Below are 20584 nucleotides of genomic sequence, written 5' to 3'. Positions count from 1 at the left end.
CAACTAGTAGCGAGGTCTCATTACCACAGGGGGCTGCTGCTGCAAGCACTAGCTGTAGAGAAGTGAGGAAGAGATGAGAACCATAAATGCCAGGGCCAATTTTTTGTCTCAGTCCAGCCCTGCTCATAGTAACAAGTCTGACCAAAGTGACTACAAATGTTTTTTCCAAGTATGGCTTTTTAGTTTTCCTCCTAAAGAAATCTCACCACTAGCTTCAAGATCAAAATATTTCCTTGATTAAAAGAGGTGTATGTGGCCAACAAACAAATCACACTCAAACTGGCTTGTATTAAAGATTTATTTACATAACAAAGAAGAGGAACACTTGGATCTAAGCCAAGAATGTTGATCAGAGGAAAATGTGTTCTAAGGGGAACCATAGTTTTATAAGAATGTATTAAAAACAGGTTGGATGGGGGTACATTTATAGCGCCTTAATAGACATAGATGCATTTACAAACTTGCTGTACTGTACAAGTGAAAGATCTTTTTTTTGTTTTTTTGTTTTTTAAACAAACCTTCTGACATTTCAAGCCAAGTAAAACAAACACACAGTATTGTAAAAAATATTTCCAGATCCCCCCCCCCCCCTCAGTAATTGTAAATCAAAACCCATCTAGTACCTAATCCAAAAGGTATTTATTTTATAAGCTGGATCTGTCAACTCTGTTAACACAGTGAAATCTACCTAATCTTTCACTCAATGCTAAAATATTCAGGTTATGTTCACCTTTAAAACGCAAACCTTTCAGAGCTGAGATCACTTTCCATGTGGGGAGGGAACCCCCCCCCCCAAAAAAAAAAAACATTCCACGTATTTTCCTAATGGTTTAAATCAGATGTCTTAGTGTTGATAAACTTACTTAAAACCAGCAGGTGATCAAGGTAAATATGTGCTACATCACTTTAACATTTTTACACTTGCTGCACAGCAACCTGACTCTATATAAAGGGAGCAGCTTTGAGGTTCGTTACAAATAAAAAATGAAAGGAAATAAAAAGCACATACACAATAGTAGCAACCACACATTAAAAACCCAAAACACTTTGACTGCCTCTCACTTCCTTGATCCTCTTCCTCCTATCCTAATTAATACAAAACACCAGGAAAACCTATGGATGGGCCCAAGCTGCTTAAACATTCAGTAATTACAATATTTTTGCAGGCAAATTTTTAGGAGGACTACATGCAGAATTTAGGTATAAGTAATTTGAGCATTCTGTGCCGGGAAGTGGGATTTCTTTTTAAGGAAATCTGGTGGTCTTGACAAATTTATGTCAACATTTTTTGACAATCACTGCCCTCTTTAGGCCGGCAGGGCGCCAGACACTTTGTGTGTTGGGAGGATCTTACAAAAGAATCAAAAATATTTAGTGGGAATACTTCTGATCAACTTTGCAGGGTAAATAAAACTTTACTGGATCTACTTTTTTTTTTTTTTTTTTATTCACAAATATAAAGACGTTTTACATCTAGTACACTGGTGAGGTGTTTTCTGAATAACGGGAAGTCATTGTTTAGTTAGTCTGTACAGGTTTAATCTGACTGAGGCTGCTGGTCCACAGTCGCACTCTCTGCCGCAGACACAGAGTCGGGACGCTGATCTTCCTCATCTCTGCTCTCTGAGATCTCGTCACAGAGGTCAGGTGTGCTGGAAGACGGTAAAGCGGGCAGCACCGACGTCTTTGAGTCATCTTCAGAGGAAGCCTGGATAACACTTGTTCCTGTGGAAATCTCCTTCTGATCTCCTGCTGGTAACGGCGACTCTAATTCTGGTTTGTCAACAGTGCCGATGGCTGCACCTCCAGATGAGACACATTCAGCTTGTTTTGGGTCCGTTTCCTTTGGTTTTTGAGCAGGTGAGGCTGTCAAGACGTACACTTGGACTTTGGCTGGCTGCCCCACGATGAGCTGCCTGTGTGAAGGGAAGAAGACGGCATTATAACGACGTACTTCAGATTGACGTTCAGCTAACATGCATTTTCTACCAACAATTTAAAAAAATATGAACCTACTCATGAACAGTTATATATTAGGGGTGCAACGATACACAAAATTCACGGTTCGGTTCGATACAAAAAAAAAAAAAAAGTTCATGCCTTTTTAATTTGTCATTTATTAAAATTATAAATATATATTTTAACTCAAAAGTACAGTTTTTAAATTTAATGTTGCTGAAACAACAAAATAATAATAAAAATCTATCTGATCAAGAAATCACTCATCTTTGGCAAAGAGAGTTTATTACAGAGAAATGGCTCTTTCCAAAATAAAAGCTATACTATCCGCTTCTTCTGGGGTTTATTCTCAGCAGCGTATTAAACATATCAGGTCCCCATAAGGAGAATCATGTGCTAACGGCTGTCTAAATGACTCGGGTAAAGTTTGTAGCATGCGTGCTTGTTGTTTTTGTCTGCTTCCACTTGTCTTTGCACTAAGATGATGTCGGCGTAAATGTGCAGTCATATTCGTTGTGTTCCCACTAGTGCTGTCAGCGTTAATGTCGTTAAAATGACATTAACGCCATAACGCGGCAAATCTCCCTTAACAAGTTACCGCAGATCGCCCCATGCGCAAGGCTGGACAGCGTCAACAAGCTAACTGCGCTAACGCACTAGTTCCCACCAATTGAGCATTGCGTGCATAGCTGGACTGGCCATCGGGCTGGCGATTTTTTGTTTTTATGGGCCGATCGATTTTTTTTTTTTTTGGAAGGGTATAAATAATGAAAGGTGTTGGATCGGCCAATTGGTCATGATCGACTCTGGGCTGGACCAATTACAGCCGAGGAGGTCGGATGCACCCTCCCCCTTGTTTAGCAATCTTATAGACGAACTAAAGAAAATGGAGAACAAAAAAAGGAAAGGAGGTGCAGAAAAAAATTAGGGCCAAAAAGAAACAAGCCCTTCAGGCAGACGCTGCCAAATGTGTAAAAATAACTGAATTGTTTGGCGGTAGCTATGGCATAGCTTCCACAGATTTAGCAACATCAGCAAGTGGTGGAGGCCAGCAGGTGGATAAAGGAAAGGGGAGGCAAGAGGAGGAGAGACCCGAGGCGGCCGCCGGTCATAGTGGCAGAGGAACTGAACTTCAGGTAAGAAGTCAGGTATTTTTTTGTCCCAGTCCAGCCCTGATTGCGTGGCACATCCGACACACTGTTTTACTTTTGTCCATGACTTTTGTCCATCAGGGTCATGCTTCACATGAAAACCAAGATAGTTCCAAACGCCAGATCTGAATGAGGGTGGGGGAGGTTCAATTTGCCATGTTGCAACGAACTTAGCTTCTGTCTTGCTAGCTTGCTCAGTAGTCGAACGCAGATCCACTGAGTGCTCAACACAGACAGCATCGTCAGAAGAAAAGTTGATAAAATAAATAAAAGATTTTGTATTGTTCGATACATACAGTGGGGCAAAAAAGTATTTAGTCAGCCACCGATTGTGCAAGTTCCCCCACCTAAAATGATGACAGAGGTCAGTAATTTGCACCAGAGGTACACTTCAACTGTGAGAGACAGAATGTGAAAAAAAAATCCATGAATCCACATGGTAGGATTTGTAAAGAATTTATTCGTAAATCAGGGTGGAAAATAAGTATTTGGTCAATAACAAAAATACAACTCAATACTTTGTAACATAACCTTTGTTGACAATAACAGAGGTCAAACGTTTACTATAGGTCTTTACCAGGTTTGCACACACAGTAGCTGGTATTTTGGCCCATTCCTCCATGCAGATCTTCTCGAGAGCAGTGATGTTTTGGGGCTGTCGCCGAGCAACACGGACTTTCAACTCCCGCCACAGATTTTCTATGGGGTTGAGGTCTGGAGACTGGCTAGGCCACTCCAGGACTTTCAAATGCTTCTTACGGAGCCACTCCTTTGTTGCCCGGGCGGTGTGTTTTGGATCATTGTCATGTTGGAAGACCCAGCCTCGTTTCATCTTCAAAGTTCTCACTGATGGAAGGAGGTTTTGGCTCAAAATCTCACGATACACGATCATTCTGTCCTTAACACGGATCAGTCGTCCTGTCCCCTTGGCAGAAAAACAGCCCCATAGCATGATGTTTCCACCCCCATGCTTCACAGTAGGTATGGTGTTCTTGGGATGCAACTCAGTATTCTTCTTCCTCCAAACACGACGAGTTGAGTTTATACCAAAAAGTTCTACTTTGGTTTCATCTGACCACATGACATTCTCCCAATCCTCTGCTGTATCATCCATGTGCTCTCTGGCAAACTTCAGACGGGCCTGGACATGCACTGGCTTCAGCAGCGGAACACGTCTGGCACTGCGGGATTTGATTCCCTGCCGTTGTAGTGTGTTACTGATGGTGACCTTTGTTACTTTGGTCCCAGCTCTCTGCAGGTCATTCACCAGGTCCCCCCGTGTGGTTCTGGGATCTTTGCTCACCGTTCTCATGATCATTTTGACCCCACGGGATGAGATCTTGCGTGGAGCCCCAGATCGAGGGAGATTATCAGTGGTCTTGTATGTCTTCCATTTTCTGATGATTGCTCCCACAGTTGATTTTTTCACACCAAGCTGCTTGCCTATTGTAGATTCACTCTTCCCAGTCTGGTGCAGGTCTACAATACTTTTCCTGGTGTCCTTCGAAAGCTCTTTGGTCTTGGCCATGGCGGAGTTTGGAGTCTGACTGTTTGAGGCTGTGGACAGGTGTCTTTTATACAGATGATGAGTTCAAACAGGTGCCATTCATACAGGTAACGAGTGGGGGACAGAAAAGCTTCTTACAGAAGACGTTACAGGTCTGTGAGAGCCGGAGATTTTCCTTGTTTGAGGTGACCAAATACTTATTTTCCACCCTAATTTACGAATAAATTCTTTACAAATCCTACCATGTGAATTCATGGATTTTTTTTTTCACATTCTGTCTCTCACAGTTGAAGTGTACCTCTGGTGCAAATTACTGACCTCTGTCATCATTTTAGGTGGGGGAACTTGCACAATCGGTGGCTGACTAAATACTTTTTTGCCCCACTGTATGTGTACTGAACCGAAAGCACTGTATTGAACGGTTCAATGTCGATACGAGTATTGTTGCACCCCTATTATCTATAGATATGACACACTTATTAATAATAAATTTGCCTCTTAATGTTTTACTAAGTCATCTTAAAGGGGCACTCCTACGTCCACATGTTTATTAGTCACAAATCACAAGACGGAGCATGTTGGTTCGGTTTTAGGCCTTAATTTGCTACACTGTCCTCATCAGTGACCTGGCCTACTGTAAGACCTCAGTAACGCCTGTCGGTCCCATGAAACAGCCGCTCTGGACTGAGCTGTAAATAAAGCTGCAATGTTTGCAGCTTTGTGCATTAGTGGAAGAAGTGTAAATTGCAGGATTTTATTTTATTTTTTTAAATTGCTGCATCCACCAAGTTTTTTCAGGTTTGGGGAAAAAAAGACTAATGCTGTGAAAAGAGTCAGAGTCATGTATACAGTCCTCACAAACAGTAGTTTTTGGTTTTAATGAGTATCATGTGTCAAGTTTTGATTATTTGAAAATTACTTACACACACTTCCAAATAAGTAATTTATAAATTTTAAACTTCACATATTTTATCTATCTCACAAAAATCAAAAAAATCCAATGCATTTGTATCGTATATCTTTCTGCTAATTCCATCCTCAAAGATGCACCTGCAAACATTCACTATAGAGAGCGTGGATTGTGTGTGTAGACTCCATTTCACACACAATGTAACTTCAGAAGCAAAAGACAGTAAATACAAAATGTATCAAATTAAGGTCCAGTGTAAATATTAAAATGTTAACTATAAAATTTAGCAGTCAAAAGACCTATTTTGAGGAAGTACTTGATGACAGGAAGAAACGTCTGAATGAACCAAACTCAACCATCTGATGCAACTAGTTGAGAGGGATATTACATAAGCTGCAATGTAACCAGTTATAACACTGTAAGGTTACTGAAGGTTATTGTCTCAAATAAAATGACCACATGCAGGCCAAATACTGCAGACACAATAAAAAATGCTGATGGTGGCCAGTGGCATCCCTCTGCCTCCTAGCAGATTATCGCATCGTATTTGCAAGAGTTTCAGAAAATTTGACCTCTGACCCTAACTATGAGTTTAAAGAGATTCAAAGTTGTCTGAGAGTTTTAGTAACTACACCTGTGGTATCAATTTGAAGATCCTACATCACTTTGTTCTGAAGTTATCACATTCACAAATCTGGATGAATTGATGTCGTTTATGACGGTAAAAAGTTCTAACAAACCTCTTTTTCCCCTAACCTCTTTGATAACATCTACACAGACACATATTCAGCCCTGAATTATTCTCCACAGCAAGTCAGTTACTATTGTCCACGATTCATGTAATTGTGAGGTTATTTCAGTTTTGTATAAAGTATAACAGGACTGAATAACAGAATATAAGAGATTCTACCTTTGCAGACGCTGGAGTTAATCGAGGTGTATGATATACAGATATCTCAATCTCTGTTATGTCTCTATTTTGACTATATTTTAATCTGTTAAAGTCTGTTGCAAGTTGTTCAACTTCATGAAAGCAAACCATAAATTGAAAAGAGTGCCCCTTTAAGTATTTAGTGCATTTTCTTTAGGTCTTCAGTGTGTTTCAGAGATTCACTACAAATCACAACATGTAAATGTTGGGAGCGGTTTCTACTCACACACAATCTTTGGCTTTCATATCTGCTGGGTTAAAAACAAGAAACAACTTTTTCAAGCAACGTGTGAAACTAAACACTGGCCATGACTCCAGCGGTAGTGAAAGACAAACACAAACCTTTCTCAGCTATGACTTTGCATACGTGATTCGGCCGATCGTTTAAATGTTTGGTCATCAGGTCGCCACGTGATGCATCGACGAGAAGGTCACAGCTGAGACAAACCAACGTGAACCTGAAAACAGAAGAAGAAATTTTACTACTATTTTAACTCAGATTTACTGCCAAGTGAAAGTATAACTTGAGAAGTACTCTTACTTTGAGGCCAATGAATTTTTCTTGTGATCCATTTTCAAAAATCTGTTCTTGGTGATGGTGCTGTGAAATCTGATTTTTTTTTTTTTTTTAAAAAGAAAGAAAGTTTTGTCATAAAAAAAGTCAGCAGATGCTAAAAGTCACTCAAATATCAATGGAAATCAGGGTCTTGCTGACCTTATCATATGATTCCCGATAGAAACTTTGCAACTTGTGCGATATTTGCATGCGCCGCAACTGGAAACCATTGGGAAATGAGAGAAAAAGTCGTCCACGTGTGCGTTGCATTCGATGCATGTGTAAATCCCTCCGCTAGCACTGAAAGCACAAAATGTAACACTTTAAGATACTGTTAATGATGATTTGAATTTCTCATTAGTATGATGCGTTGTCTGCTGAGAGGTCTGTAGCTTTCTAATTGTACAGTCCGACTTGTTGTACCACTACATCATCTTATTTCTGATCTGCTTAAAAGCCCAAATAATGTGACTGAAGCCAGCAAATCGCTGTTGATTACTGAGCCTAATTAGCCAAATATCACACACACATTAATTTTTTTTAAAGACAGAAATCCTGCTATACTCCATGTTATTTTTACTCAGCCTAATGAAGAGTGTCCAGAAAATTAATTGGAAATACAGTCATTTATTTTGTGTACTGCGGGGCTTTAATAACCTCCATTAATTTGCTCCCACCCTGCCTTGGATACCCAAGAGGTGGGGCTCCATGTTAGTGGTTGTGGTGCAATTTTAACCACATGCAAAAGACCCATTGTGTCATTAAGATAAATGATCTGCACTTTAGTGAAGACTGCAGTGTAAACATTTAATTTATTTAAAGACTACAGTCATTTTAAAGGGTCTTGATATTTAACTTCTTAATAAATTTGCATCAGCTCAAATTGTATTAAGGGCTCAACGTTTGCGACTTCACAATAGTTTAAAAGAGTCCAAATGTATTTATTTACACCACCTACAGTGGAACGCAACAAGAGACAACTACAACTAGAGCAATTGATGCAATGATGCAATGATGCCATGAAAATGTCAAAAACTGATTGGTTGGAAAAAGCTGTCTTTAACAAGAAAACGAATAGCAGTCCACAAGCAGAGGAGGAACAACAGCCAACATTAGCAGATGGTTTTTTTTTTTTTTTTTACACATCTGACACCGCCCCCTGGTGACAACACACAGCTACAACAGGTAGACATGGGTCACATTAAATCCTGAAATAAGAAAGTCTGTGATGGCTTTGTCTGTGAAAAGTTTTATAATAAGGACTGCTGAGATATTGATCAGGCTGTTGGCTGTGCGAAGCAGCGTAGCTGAAGCTGAAATGAGCCAAGAGTCCAGAGTGTGAACTAATCCAAGCAAATAAAGAGCGAAATCCAGAGGACCTGAATAGCTCGAGTTTCAGATATGAAGAAATGGCTGAACCTTCGTGGCAGTTCTAATGTTATCATACCAAGTGAAGTTTTGAAAAAGAACACTCTGAAATCTAAATTGATCTTCACTGATGTTTACATGCTGCACATCTTTAGAGTCTGCTCCTGAGTTCTGTGTGAAAAAGTTGCCAACCTGAGATTCCTGAGTGCCAGGTTGTGCTTGGACTGAGGGTTTTGCTTCTTGCTCTGAGGCATCTTTGCCTTTCCTGTTTCTGAGGTGGTTGGTTTAGACTTAGATACAGTAACATGAGGTTTTATTGGATGATTCACACTCAGACTTTCTGTACTGACGACAAAACCAGGTTGCTTAGGGGACACCGGCAGTGCAGGTGACTTTCCTGTGAGGGAAGCTCTAATGGTCACCTGCAGTGAGAACACAACACTGGATCAAATTTATATTTCTTTAACATTTAACATAATAGCACAGATCTTATTATGACTGCCTCAGACCTTTGTACCAGGAGGAAGGCCCTCCAGGGCTTTAGGCTTCCTAAAAGTCTTGTGGACATGAGTCCTGTGCTCCACTTTCTCCTTGTAGGTGAGAAAATTCAGTCTACATTTTCCACAGCGATGGATCTTTTTTTTCTGAAATGGGGGGGGGGGGGGGCAGAAACACAAAAAAATGTGATTAATAAGTGGTTCTATGGGAGGCTAATAGCTGATATGTTTCATTTGGATTCGCTGAAAGAGTCTAACAAGTACGAAACAGACTAATTTCACTTCTATTAATAGAGTGGCAATTAATTTTTTTTGGTTCTAATTCAACCAAATTTATTGCTTTGTAGGGCAAGAGAAGCAGGTTTTATTGTGGAAGCTTTTATGTATTACACTTGTGTGCTCGGCAGACACCTAAATCAATTCAAACTTGGAGGTAATGGCAGGAACCAAAAACAACTCCAAGCCTGTAAATGTTTAAAATTTCCTGGAGAAAATCTGAATTCACTAAACTGTATTTTGCACTGCGGCAGTTAAAACTGACATCTGTTTCTGAAAGGCGCTCAAACCGAGGGTGAACTTAGCTTCATACCTGATGTTTCATGTAGTGCTGCATGTATATATGACTAGTTCTAAGAACTTTGAGACAGAAGGGACACAGCAGGTCTTTTGTGTTTTCGTGGACGCTCCTGAAATGTGTCTCCAAATCAGAGAAGAAGGAAGACCTGTAATTGCAAACCTGTGGAAGCAGTAAAACCACAAATTCAGTACTGGCCACCGATTCTCTGCACACATTAAAAGAAACTGTAACCCTAAGACGAATGCAGACCTGGCACACATAAGGCATTTCCCCAGGTTTGTGGTTTCCCTTCATGTGCTCCAGAAGCACCTGCTCTGATTCAAACGCCAGCTCACATATCTTGCAATTGGCTAAAAGGGAAAAAAATAGAATAAAATCAGATATGGAAAATAAATTTCTAACCAAAAAGCCAGAATGAGCTTCATGAATCATCGTGGTATACTTGAGGATTCAATTGGGCTGTGAGCACTCTCAATGTGGCACTGCAGCTGGAACGGGGTCATGTACTGTCGGTAGCAGTGGTGGCAGGTTGTGTGGCTTTCCCAGCTCTCGCTGTTCTGCTTTTCCAGCTCCAAGTGGTGTTTCATATGGTTCATGAACCTGCAGCGAAGAATGGAAACACACAGAGCACGGAAATGTCAACCAACTCGTTAGCATGTGGCAGCCTTTGAACAATTAGCCAGCTTTTAACTGTTATCAAGAACAGACTGCTGACGTTTATTTGAACTGACGATTCGGGCCTCAGTAAAGACCTAGAGACCACTCAGAACAGGTTGCTAAGAAAAATCGGTGTTCCCAACTGGTTCGCAAATAGTTGGTCACAAAGATGTATTCTTAGTGATTGCTTTGGTTGCTAGCATCGCTTGCCCATAAAAGATGCTAGCTTGTCTGCAAACACTAATTATTTGCAGAGTGGAACTGAACCTGTGAAAAGCATGAAGCAGGCTAGAAAGAGCAATCGCCTTCATCGAAAAAGTTTTGAAACCTTTTGGTTTTAGCGTCGAGGCACAACTGTGCTCATAAGGCAAACGGCCGTTTCTGGTTTTCATCGTGTTTTCATCTTTGTTACAGATCAGTGAGTAGTTGCTGAGTGTTTGCAGACATGACTTTTGCGACTTTTGTTAATCTGCTCATTACCAAAGAAATCACAATGAGGCTTTCAGTGTAGCATCATATCATTACAACTGATATCCCCTAGCAACAGCCAGCAACCACTCATCATCCAGTTGTTACCAAGTTACTGGAGGTTGCCAACTGGTCTCTAGCCCTGTGTGATTGAAACCTTAGAAAGTATGAAATGGATGCATTTACCCGTATTTATTCATTCTAGCCCAGACCACCTGCTGCTGGAATGCAAAATTAATCTTAATAATTGCTTTTCATACTTTAAATTATATGAAAACATTAGTCAAACTTTTTCCCCCCCCCATTCATGTCTTATTATATTTGTTGCACCTGTAATATTGAATCCTGAATCCTAAGAAACAAAAGGTGGAGTGAGTAAACTAAGAGTAACATTTTTTTTTAATTAATTTAAAAAAAGTTCATTTCAGGTTATAAACGAAAGGAAGAGTTTCTATAATTGTTCACAAATATACTTTATATGATGAACAGGTGTTCTGACTTTACAGTTCAGTTTTTGCTCATTATTAACCCTGTTTTAAATGTATTTAAATTGGTTAAATTTAACCCATAACAAAAATATATTTTCAAGATATTAGTGTTGGTACTACTGATTGAAAATTTTGGCAGGCCACTTATATATTTGTTGAATAGTTAAAGATCAGCTTAAACCTGTTGAGATCAGCTACAGTGCATGCTAACTGAACTTACTCCACATCTGTATACTGCTGGTTGTCTAAGCCCTACATTTTCAAAGCTGCTACATTAAAGAATTAATTTATAAGCCAGAAACTATTAGGTGAGCTATTACTTTACATTTAAGTGTATTTTCCACACAGCCCTTCCATTCATTCATCATAACAATGTTTGCGTTTGGTCAGTACAAACAGCTCAAGGTTGAATAAATAAATACACAAGTGCGGACTTGAACAAATTTGATCACGATTTATCTTTAAAGAGAAAATAGGTGCACTAAAACAGCATCAACTTTAGCTTTGTGGGGGAAAAATTAAATATTCATGGCCTGTGTACATGCACCGGATCCAGGTCCCAAAGGTTTTTAAGATGAATGAAGCGCTCTGCTCGCGCTTCACTTTCTAAGCATGTATAATGGCTGCTATAATATCAGCAATTACACAAAGATTTTTGTTTTGCTTAATGATACAGTGCCCCACGGCTGCACTGAGCACCTCCTCAGCTACCTGCCACTGCTGCCCTGACGAGGCATGGCCCATTTTTCAGCCTGCACATTCTGCTACCTCAGCTCCCCTAATAGAAATTTTTATGTGGCTGATCTCTGACCTCCGCTGTGAGAGTGTGGTTGCAGTACAAATGTGTTCTCCCATTAAAAGCAGCTTACAGAAGCTTTTTTTGCCCCACTGTTCTGAAGCAAAGTTATTTAATCAAAGGAGCACTTCTTACGCCACCTAAACTAGCAGTCATTTTTCATCTCTACGCCCATGAGGGAAAATGGTCAGATACTGTCATCCATCTGAGACAAAAGCTGCAGTTAGGGCAGAGGCAGATAACCTCCCTCCCCATCCTCTCTTTTGTTTTATTGGCACTGGACACAAAGTCCTTGAAAACTCAGTTTGGTTTTTGAACATTATGTGTGTAGACAAAACAAGCCAAACACTACAGCACTGTCTATAAACACCATAAATATTCACTAATACTTTATTCAAATCCATGTTAGAGTTGGAAAAGGCAGATGGTTTTGCCTTTACTCCCCTTCATGAAGGGAATGTTGATTTCAAAATATAATTCCCACAAATTAACAATACCATTGGAGTTTAGATCAGTATCCGTATGCCTTCCTATTACTGAGCAAAACAGAATACTAAAGTTGAATAATTACTACTAGACCAACCTGCCTATTTATTACTGTAATACAATCAGATGTTCCCCAGCAGAAAGCGATTAGCCTGGTTATGAGGTGAGCAGCCACCTGTAAGCCGAGCTGCTCAGACTTCCTTAAAGCAGGAAGCCCAATTACTACTATAAAACAATAACACGACGACCCAATCTAATGGATATTTGGAGCAAATATATGCTGGTTAATTTCTATTTAGTGACAAGGAAACACACATAAAAACAAACCAATATTTGTAAATGTATAGTACATTATATCCTCCTGAGACCCAGCCTATTCATTTTTTCCTCTATTTTGGACATTTGTTTTCTTTCTATATCTTATGACTTGTTTGAGCTACCCTTACTAGGTGCCGATGTGCTCACAGAGGACATGCTGGCCCTTCCAATGATATCTCATATGTTTGGGTGGCTTCTTTAAGCTCCAAAGAGGCAGGAAATCATAAAATCAATTTCCTCAGTTCTCAGGAGGATATTATGCATATTAATATAGTGGCATATGTACCAATCAAGGAGTAAGGTCTGATTTAGACTTTTGGGGAATCTTTGTAGAGCTTTTCATGTAACTTGCGCAAGTGGCCGAAGTCATTGCTGACATTTATGGATGTGCACCATTCATTATGCTTTAATTACTGTGTATTTGCGTCCTGTTGTTTTACATGTGGTGCCAGCCAATAGGAACCAATAAAATAATGTAAATAATTCAAACTTACAAAGGCAAAATGCTGAAATCAGCAAGAAGTCTGCACTCTTTGTGGGAAAAATGACAATTCATAAAGAAAAATTATGGCTATCTACTTAAGAATGAAAGCAAATTTTCCTACCTGATATTATTCTTGAGAACTTTTAAGCAGCTCTGGCACTTAAAGGTGGTGTTGGTCTTCTGTGCCTCCTTCTTTTGCACGTCTCCCTCAAAGTTACCGTAATAGAAATCTGCGACCAGCATGATGCGCTTGTTTGAGTTCGTGTTCAGGGCCGCTGGAGCTGTGCTTCCTCCGTTGGCACGGCAGTTCTGACATAAACGGATTAAACATATTAATGTTTCATGGAAACCAACACACGAATGATTGTTTGCTAAAACTGACGGGCTTTTAAAAACATTATTTTATATAATTATTTCATATAATCCCATTTGACAATAACATATTCTTACCAGAGTTTTACTCACCATCATGTGATATTTTAGAGCTTCCTCTGTGAGAATTTCTTCTTGACAATTGGGACACTTTCTCTTTACCATGCCATTTTCCACTCTGATGACTACTTTTTGTGGTGCTACAGAAAAGGAACTGAAGGTTAAACTTAATAAAATACAGCAGGAACTTGGATTAGAATCTTTTTGAGTTTAAAAAAAAAAATTTGTCAATAAAACTTACACAAGTCAGGCTTTGATTTTTTTGCTACGTTGTCCATTTCCTGTGGTGCCAGTCCTCGTTTCAGTAAACTCTGATCTGTACCGAAATGTAAAACAATTGACAATTGAGATAATTGAGCTGCCTGAGGCTAAAAACACAGTTGTTGTTTTTTGTCACAGTTCCACATTTTTATCCCTAGACTCTACAATAAACATACACTAGAGGTATACACAGCAAGAGGTTGTGAAGAGGTATATTGTTTTCTTTACTTTTTCATCTTTGTGGTCTTGCTACTTAATTTCACTGTGCAAGCAACTGTATACTGACAATAAAAGTTATATGTTCTAAGTTCTACAAGAGTAGCTTCACATGATTCATAGATCAAAATAATCCAACAATTCCTGCGCTTTCTGAACCAATACATTTTAATCTCCTCCCCCCTTAAAGTTGACTTTTTTCTATTTCACTGCTCTTCATTAAGGTGTGAGCTAGAGCTTTTGACTAATAAAGACTATTTGCACAAATACGGACCTCATTATCTGAAACTTTGGCTGTGTTTAATATGAGGAACCACCACTACAAAACATGTACACGTGGCAGAAAAAAAAAAAAAAAAAAAATCAGGAAAAGCAAAATAGCTAACTTTTAGAGCGTTACCTCTGCTATTGGTGTCCTTTGCAGACATAGAAAAGGTCTGAAGAGGTTGTGAGGTGGATCTGTTTGGTTGAAGCTGACTAGGCTGTGTTGAGTATACAGCAGGACTCTGGACATTTGACAGTGTCACAACATTGTTGCTAATTTGTTGCACCTGTGGCCTGTGGACAGCGCCAGGTATGACTGTGGCTGGAGAGACCTGCTGAAAAATCTGCTGCTGACCAGCTGTAAGCAACAGGATACGCACTTGGCATTGCAAGACTCAAACTAAAGAAAATAAACAAACAAAATATAGTGCAATGAAGATTTACTCACAAAAGGATTACTATATTAAACTGAGATTTACCTGGAATGATTGTAATTGATGGTCTTGGGGGATACGCGGCCCCAAAAGAGGCAATAAAGTCACTGCTATTTGTTAACTGTGGAGAAGTGACAATAAAGCCCTGAAAAAACAAACAAAAATCACCCTTATCAGCTTCTGTTCCTTCTGCCTGCTCTTATCATTTAGTTTTTTGGTATTTAGAAACACTTAAATGCAAAAATACCTGATTATTGACAATAACAGGCTGTGGAGTTACTGTTGTCAGACTGGTTGGTACAATACTCTTTGTTTTCCCAGGTATATTCAATGGCAGCACTATTGGTGAGGGGACCACAGCAGGCTGAGGAGGGGGGCACTTTACTTCTTGTTTCGCTGCACTTTTCCTTTGAGGAGTCGGAGGGTTAGAAGGCTTTCCATCCTTCTGGTTATTCGCTGTGAGAACATTAAGGGGGGCAAAAATAGGCAATTCAACAACAACAACAACCAGAAACAAAGTCAAAGCATTGAAAACTTAGAATTTTAGCAGGCAATATGTGCAACTTGCTGGACAACAAGTAAAAACCCTAGAAAAACAACTTCTGTAATGAGCTGCAATTGACTAAAAATAGCGAGTTACAGAAAATTAAATGTACACTATTTCTCCTCTGGATGCTGGGACAATATAGGGACATTTATACGTCCGAACTGTGTTTGGTACAACTTGCAGTTTGTGGGTTTCTCTGCCTACAGTTTATAATGCACTATCCAATCAGTTCCGCAGTATGTGGGTGAATCTGAGCAGAGAGTATAACCCTGTACACAGTTCAACAATTTATCCTGCTACTTCAATCTGCAGTAACATCATCAACAAACCCCATCGACTCAGTTCTACTGGCAGTCATACGTGGCAGCCATAACATTACCACCATCATGTTTGACAGATGATGTGATATGCTTCAGATCACGAGTCAAAGAACTGCATCTATTCGTGACAGCTTTTTTTCCCATTGTAGGCTTTGTCAATGACACATTTACTTCCTCATAACTTCACTAGATGGTGTACAGGGTGGCGTACTGAGGCAAAAATTTACAGACATTGTCACCGTCTCCTTCCAGAAAACACGACCCAATTATTTAAAAAAAACTATGAATCTTGTATGCCTGATGGCATAAATGAGTACTATAGAGTAAACTAAAACAATCTAGCAGGACAAACAGCTCTACATGTCAGAGACAATATTTGATCTGGTGCCAGAAATTTCTTTGAAAGGACTTTTATCCTGTCTCCAAATGGTTAAAAGTGGACATTTAGTTATCCTATATTTACAAGTGCATATTAAGAACTGGGCGATACTGTGCGGATGTTCCCGAATATTTAACAAACTAATCTGGATCTGGGCACAGGGAAGCTCTCCAGGTAAATTTCAGCTTTGGTGGAGGAATCCAGTCTGTTTTTGTATTATCATACATTCATTGGTGCCATTAAAGTTTAAACAATAAAATAAGACGTTTTTATATTTCTAAAAATGTGGTGTAACATACAGAGCACTCCAACAAAGATGGGCTCATCGTCATCATCTTCTATCAAGTGAACTTCAGGAACTTGTTTCTGCCACGGCTCCAGCTCCTCCTCTACACACTCCATAAAAAGTTCGGACATTGTGGACCTACAACAGAAAAACATTAAAGTTACTGCTTCAGCAAACAACACACGTATCTCCCATCAGCCACTTTGAGATGAAATAAGAAACACAGATATCACTGATGGTGGCCCACTTAGGTACAGATCCTTGGATGATCTAATTATTGAAAGAAAAAAAACAAACAAAAATGGTGTTCCCAAAGTATTTCATGATAAACTGTCGAAACAGGCATTTGATCTTTACCTGTGATTACTTTTTCTGATTATGCCTATTAAAAAAGTAACGATAAGAATCGCTGCAGCAAATGCATGGAAAACGGGTTACTGGGAGAAATTCGATTCAGGTGTGCAATCTGAGCATCCGGTGCCTGAGTCTGCACCAAAAAAACTGCAAAATCTGCATTTGGCATACAGCTGGTCAGCACTCGGTTCTACAAGAATAAACAAGCTGAGCATAAAATAAATGACCCCTGATGAGGGCTTTACTAGCTGGAGTGGGGCTGCTTTTAGTAGAACTGATAATCGATTACTCAACATGTTAAGTAGCTAGATTTCTTAAACTTAATAAGAAGAGACTTTGTGTATTCAAACGGATTTCCTTGAATTTAGATTAGAAATTGATTATAAACTGGTGGTATACTCAGATGCTACCATTTGACATGGCATCTTGGGGTTATGCCACAGCGTTTTAAGGGTGATGCCACGACCTATCCCGGCTTTTTGAGACGGTGCCATTACATACCTCGTCCAAACAGCTGAGCTGCCACAGCTGTGTGGTTGTGGGTGTGTGTTTTTTTTAATAATGTCTTTACTGTGGCTTTTTTGAAATACTGGAATGTCACAATGTATAGTGGTTGTCTGGAAATGTTTTTAGGTTGGCCATGGTTTGGAATGAGTCAGAAAAGTCAGAATTCTGAGATTAAAGTCAGAATTCTGACTTTTTTCACCGAATTCAGGAAAAGAAGAAAAAGAAGAAAAAAAAAAAAAAAGACGTGCCCACTTTTTTTCCCCCCCAGTGGCCCTAATCCTCTTTCGTAAGGACCTGATCAACAAACTAGCTCAATACTTCAATTTAACACCAATCAAACAAAAAGCTAAGAAAACACCCAAATCACGAATCAAAGAAAATAACATAGTTCAGACAAATGACTTCATCTGGTTTGGTTTTAAACAATTCTGACTTATCCTCTCCAAATGCCTTGGCAGTGTGCGGCACCACCCCAAAATGCCACGGAATCATCTCCATATGCTACAGCATCACCCCAAACGCCGCAACAGATTGAGGTATTAGTCTAAGCAGCCATGGCATCACCCCTAAATGACATGGTAAGCCTCCACCATGGGTGCCACAGTTAGAGGCTGATGCCACAATTTGATCCAGCCCTCAAATTGCATGGCATTTCATTGCATCTGAGGGTGCCACAATAAGGGGCCGATGCCATAATTTGAACCAGCCACTGGCGCATAAACACAGGTACCTAAATATTATACAGTATGTGATTAGTCATTTGACACCGGACGTGAAGAAAAGCAAACTTTGTAGCTTATCCATCCACCGCCGCTTATTTCTACAATAAATCTCCAGAAGTATTAAAATATGCAGATAAACTGTTAACTTAGTGACTTAGTTAGTCTGATACAAGACTGGTTAAATTATACAGCTTTTTTTTCCTTTTTTTTTTTTTAACATGGAAACAATACCTGCAGCAAACAGGGGTGAGTCTAAAGGGGGGTATGGGGTGCACGAGACCATACTTATTCCAAGGCTTTCATAACATTTTTCAGACTAAAAGTGAAATAATATAAAATATTTTATTCATTAAATTGCATTAATGTTTAAAAATAAAAGCTTTCTTCACAAGCCAATTAAAATGTAAAAGGGCCATTAAACTCTGAGCCACTGACCTGAGGGTTGTTAGGTCAGACACAGAATTATTATTAATATGAATTAACATCTGCAACATCGTGTCTTTTTTCAGCTGCATTAAAACTTGCCTCCGATTAATTTTAGAAAGCCTTCTAAGAAGACAGAGTAAAGGTAAGACGTGAATTTTTTTTTTTTTATCTTTTTGATATTTATTATTTCTCATTAATAATACAAAAGTATTTCTTATTCGATTACTTGATTAATTGATGGAATAATCGATATACTACTCCATTCTGAAAGTAATCAATAGCTGCAGCCCTAATGGCATCACTTTCACTTCATGGCGCACAATGTTTGGCCAGTTTGTTTAGATTTTTATTTATTTATTTTTGCTTTGAATACATGACTTTAAAAAAACAACAAAAAAAACCAAATTTTAAACATGCTTCAGGTTATTTTCAATCTGGAAAAATCTCATTAGTGGGTACCATTACCGTTTTTTTACCCTACAGTACAAACCCCTGATTATTTACAGTGATTGTTGGTGAACAGGATTTAAACTGGGTCTCAGTGCTTTGGTTTTTTGTGTTGTGGAGACCCTAAAAGGAGCTTTTATAAACTGAAGGTTTTACAAAGCTGTGTAATTGACGTTAAGGCGGTGACAACACTGCCTGCTGGTGTAGCTGTGCTCAGTTTCTATTGTATAATAGTCATACTAATGCCTCGCGTTTTAATGCATTACTTATTTGGGCCTGAACGCTTTTATAGCGACAAACAACTAACTGAAATTGCATGCACAAATGCACAAAGGTCTTTAATTTTAAGCGAGCTCACCTCAGTGCACATTTCATAAACACATGAAAACAGGTAGAGTAAATGAAGACATTATTGTGTGCTACATTCAACAACAGAACAGCTAACGTCATGTTAGCCTAGCTCCCTCATAGCGAGCAGCGCTGTTTGACGTTAATGTCTCTTTTCACTAGCGGCAGAGCTAATGCTAAGGTCCAGTTTTCTAGTGCTGCTCCTGCTCTTCGGCCGCTGCAGTCTGCCACAATATTAGAGCATTAAATGCAAAATCAGATTTTAGAGCTGCGGCACAGTGTACTGTCAGATCATTGTATCATTATTTTGCAAGAGTAACCGGTCATCGAGCAAAGCCTCATAACATTAGCCAGAATCGGTTAGCATGCACACATTTTCTGGGACAAAGCCTGCACCGGTAGGACGTGTGCTTAAACACAACTCTTTCACTGCCAGCTCGCAGTTTAGGGGAAAAGCTGTGTCTACATACCAGTTTCGGCACAGTCCTTGAGCTGAGGACGGCGGATTTCAGAAAGAGCGGGTGCACATCACACACACCAAGGGATGTATCGCTGCCCAAAGGCGGCGGAAAAGCTCGGCGTGTGCGGACCAATACCCGGTGCTCCTCGCTGGGAACTTCCTTTCAGTGATGTACTGCTTCCTGGTCTCGCCATCAGTTCTCTCCACCTGCAAAGGAATAACCAGCTCAGCAAGACACATTTGCACACATTAAATAAACATTTGTTTAGGTCTGCATTTTTATTCAGTCATTACTTTTAGATATATTTCTAAGTAATCAAGGGATGTGTAGATAATTAAAATAAAACAACATATACTTTGTCTCACATTTAGGAAATTCCTATGCAACATGACAAGACAAATATCTTAATGAGGTAAAAACTAAAGTAAAAAATATACACAGTAAATGATGTCAGATGACATTAAAAGACCCTTAAATCTTCGTGCCATGAGGTCAACAAGGTGCAGGAAACATTCCTCAGTGATTGTGGTCCATATTGGCGTGTTATCCTCCTGGAAGCAGCCGTCAAAAAATCGGTACATGGACATGGTCAGCAACTATACTCAAGCAGGCTGTGGGATTAAGCAATGCTCAGCTGTAGCTAAGTTTCCCAATGTGTGGTAAGAAAATATCCCTCACATGGTTACACCACCATCAACAGCCTGAACCACTGATCAAGGCAATAAGGATTCATACTATTTACACCATCTGAATATCGCAGTGGAAATGGAGTCTCAATGGACCAGGCACCATTTTTCTAATCTTCTATTGTGCAGTTTTGGTGAGCCCATGTGAACTGTCTCAGTTAACTGTTTTTACCTGGTAGGAGTGGCACTCGGTGTGGTCTTCTGCTGCCGTGACCCATCTGCTTCAAGGTTTGACATGTTGTGCATTTAAAAATGCTTTTCTACATACTTTAGTTGTCAGTTTATTGACTTTGCAGCTCATGGTGCAGCTGCTGTGATGGGAAGGAGAGGAACAGTCACAC

The 20584-nt window shown here is 39.5% G+C and overlaps 1 protein-coding gene across 3 annotated transcripts; it reads right to left on the bottom strand.

Moving 5' to 3' along the window:
- Positions 1-1419: 1419 nt before the first annotated feature.
- znf280d (zinc finger protein 280D) lies at positions 1420-19752 on the bottom strand. Of its 3 annotated transcripts, none has more exons than XM_026169047.1 (18): positions 19567-19752; positions 16306-16430; positions 15008-15216; positions 14806-14905; positions 14463-14684; positions 13827-13901; positions 13619-13725; positions 13275-13462; positions 9899-10056; positions 9706-9806; positions 9469-9615; positions 8892-9026; positions 8575-8804; positions 7174-7314; positions 7000-7068; positions 6801-6916; positions 6685-6709; positions 1420-1916 (listed from the first exon to the last, which is right to left on the bottom strand). In XM_026169047.1, the coding sequence occupies exons 2-18, from the start codon at positions 16421-16423 to the stop codon at positions 1538-1540; spliced, it is 2520 nt and encodes an 839-aa protein (XP_026024832.1). In that variant the 5' UTR covers positions 16424-16430; positions 19567-19752; the 3' UTR covers positions 1420-1537. The 3 variants fall into 3 exon arrangements, with proteins under 3 accessions (XP_026024832.1, XP_026024843.1, XP_026024850.1); XM_026169058.1 differs by having other exon boundaries at positions 6685-6706; positions 19567-19751; XM_026169065.1 differs by lacking the exon at positions 6685-6709 and having other exon boundaries at positions 1793-1916; positions 19567-19750.
- Positions 19753-20584: the final 832 nt, after the last annotated feature.

This window comes from Astatotilapia calliptera, chromosome 1 (genome assembly GCF_900246225.1).
Source record: "Astatotilapia calliptera chromosome 1, fAstCal1.2, whole genome shotgun sequence".
NCBI lineage: Eukaryota > Metazoa > Chordata > Actinopteri > Cichliformes > Cichlidae > Astatotilapia > Astatotilapia calliptera.
This window is presented reverse-complemented; position numbering and strand designations above follow the sequence as displayed.

Coding starts and splice junctions, on each gene's coding strand:
- znf280d (XM_026169047.1), bottom strand. CDS start 16,423: ATGTCCGAACTTTTTATGGAGTGTGTAGAGGAGGAGCTGGAGCCGTGG. Junction 13,902..14,462: donor AAAGGACACCAATAGCAGAG/GTAACGCTCTAA, acceptor ATTTCGGTACAG/ATCAGAGTTTACTGAAACGA. Junction 7,069..7,173: donor ATCGGGAATCATATGATAAG/GTCAGCAAGACC, acceptor AAAAAAAATCAG/ATTTCACAGCACCATCACCA.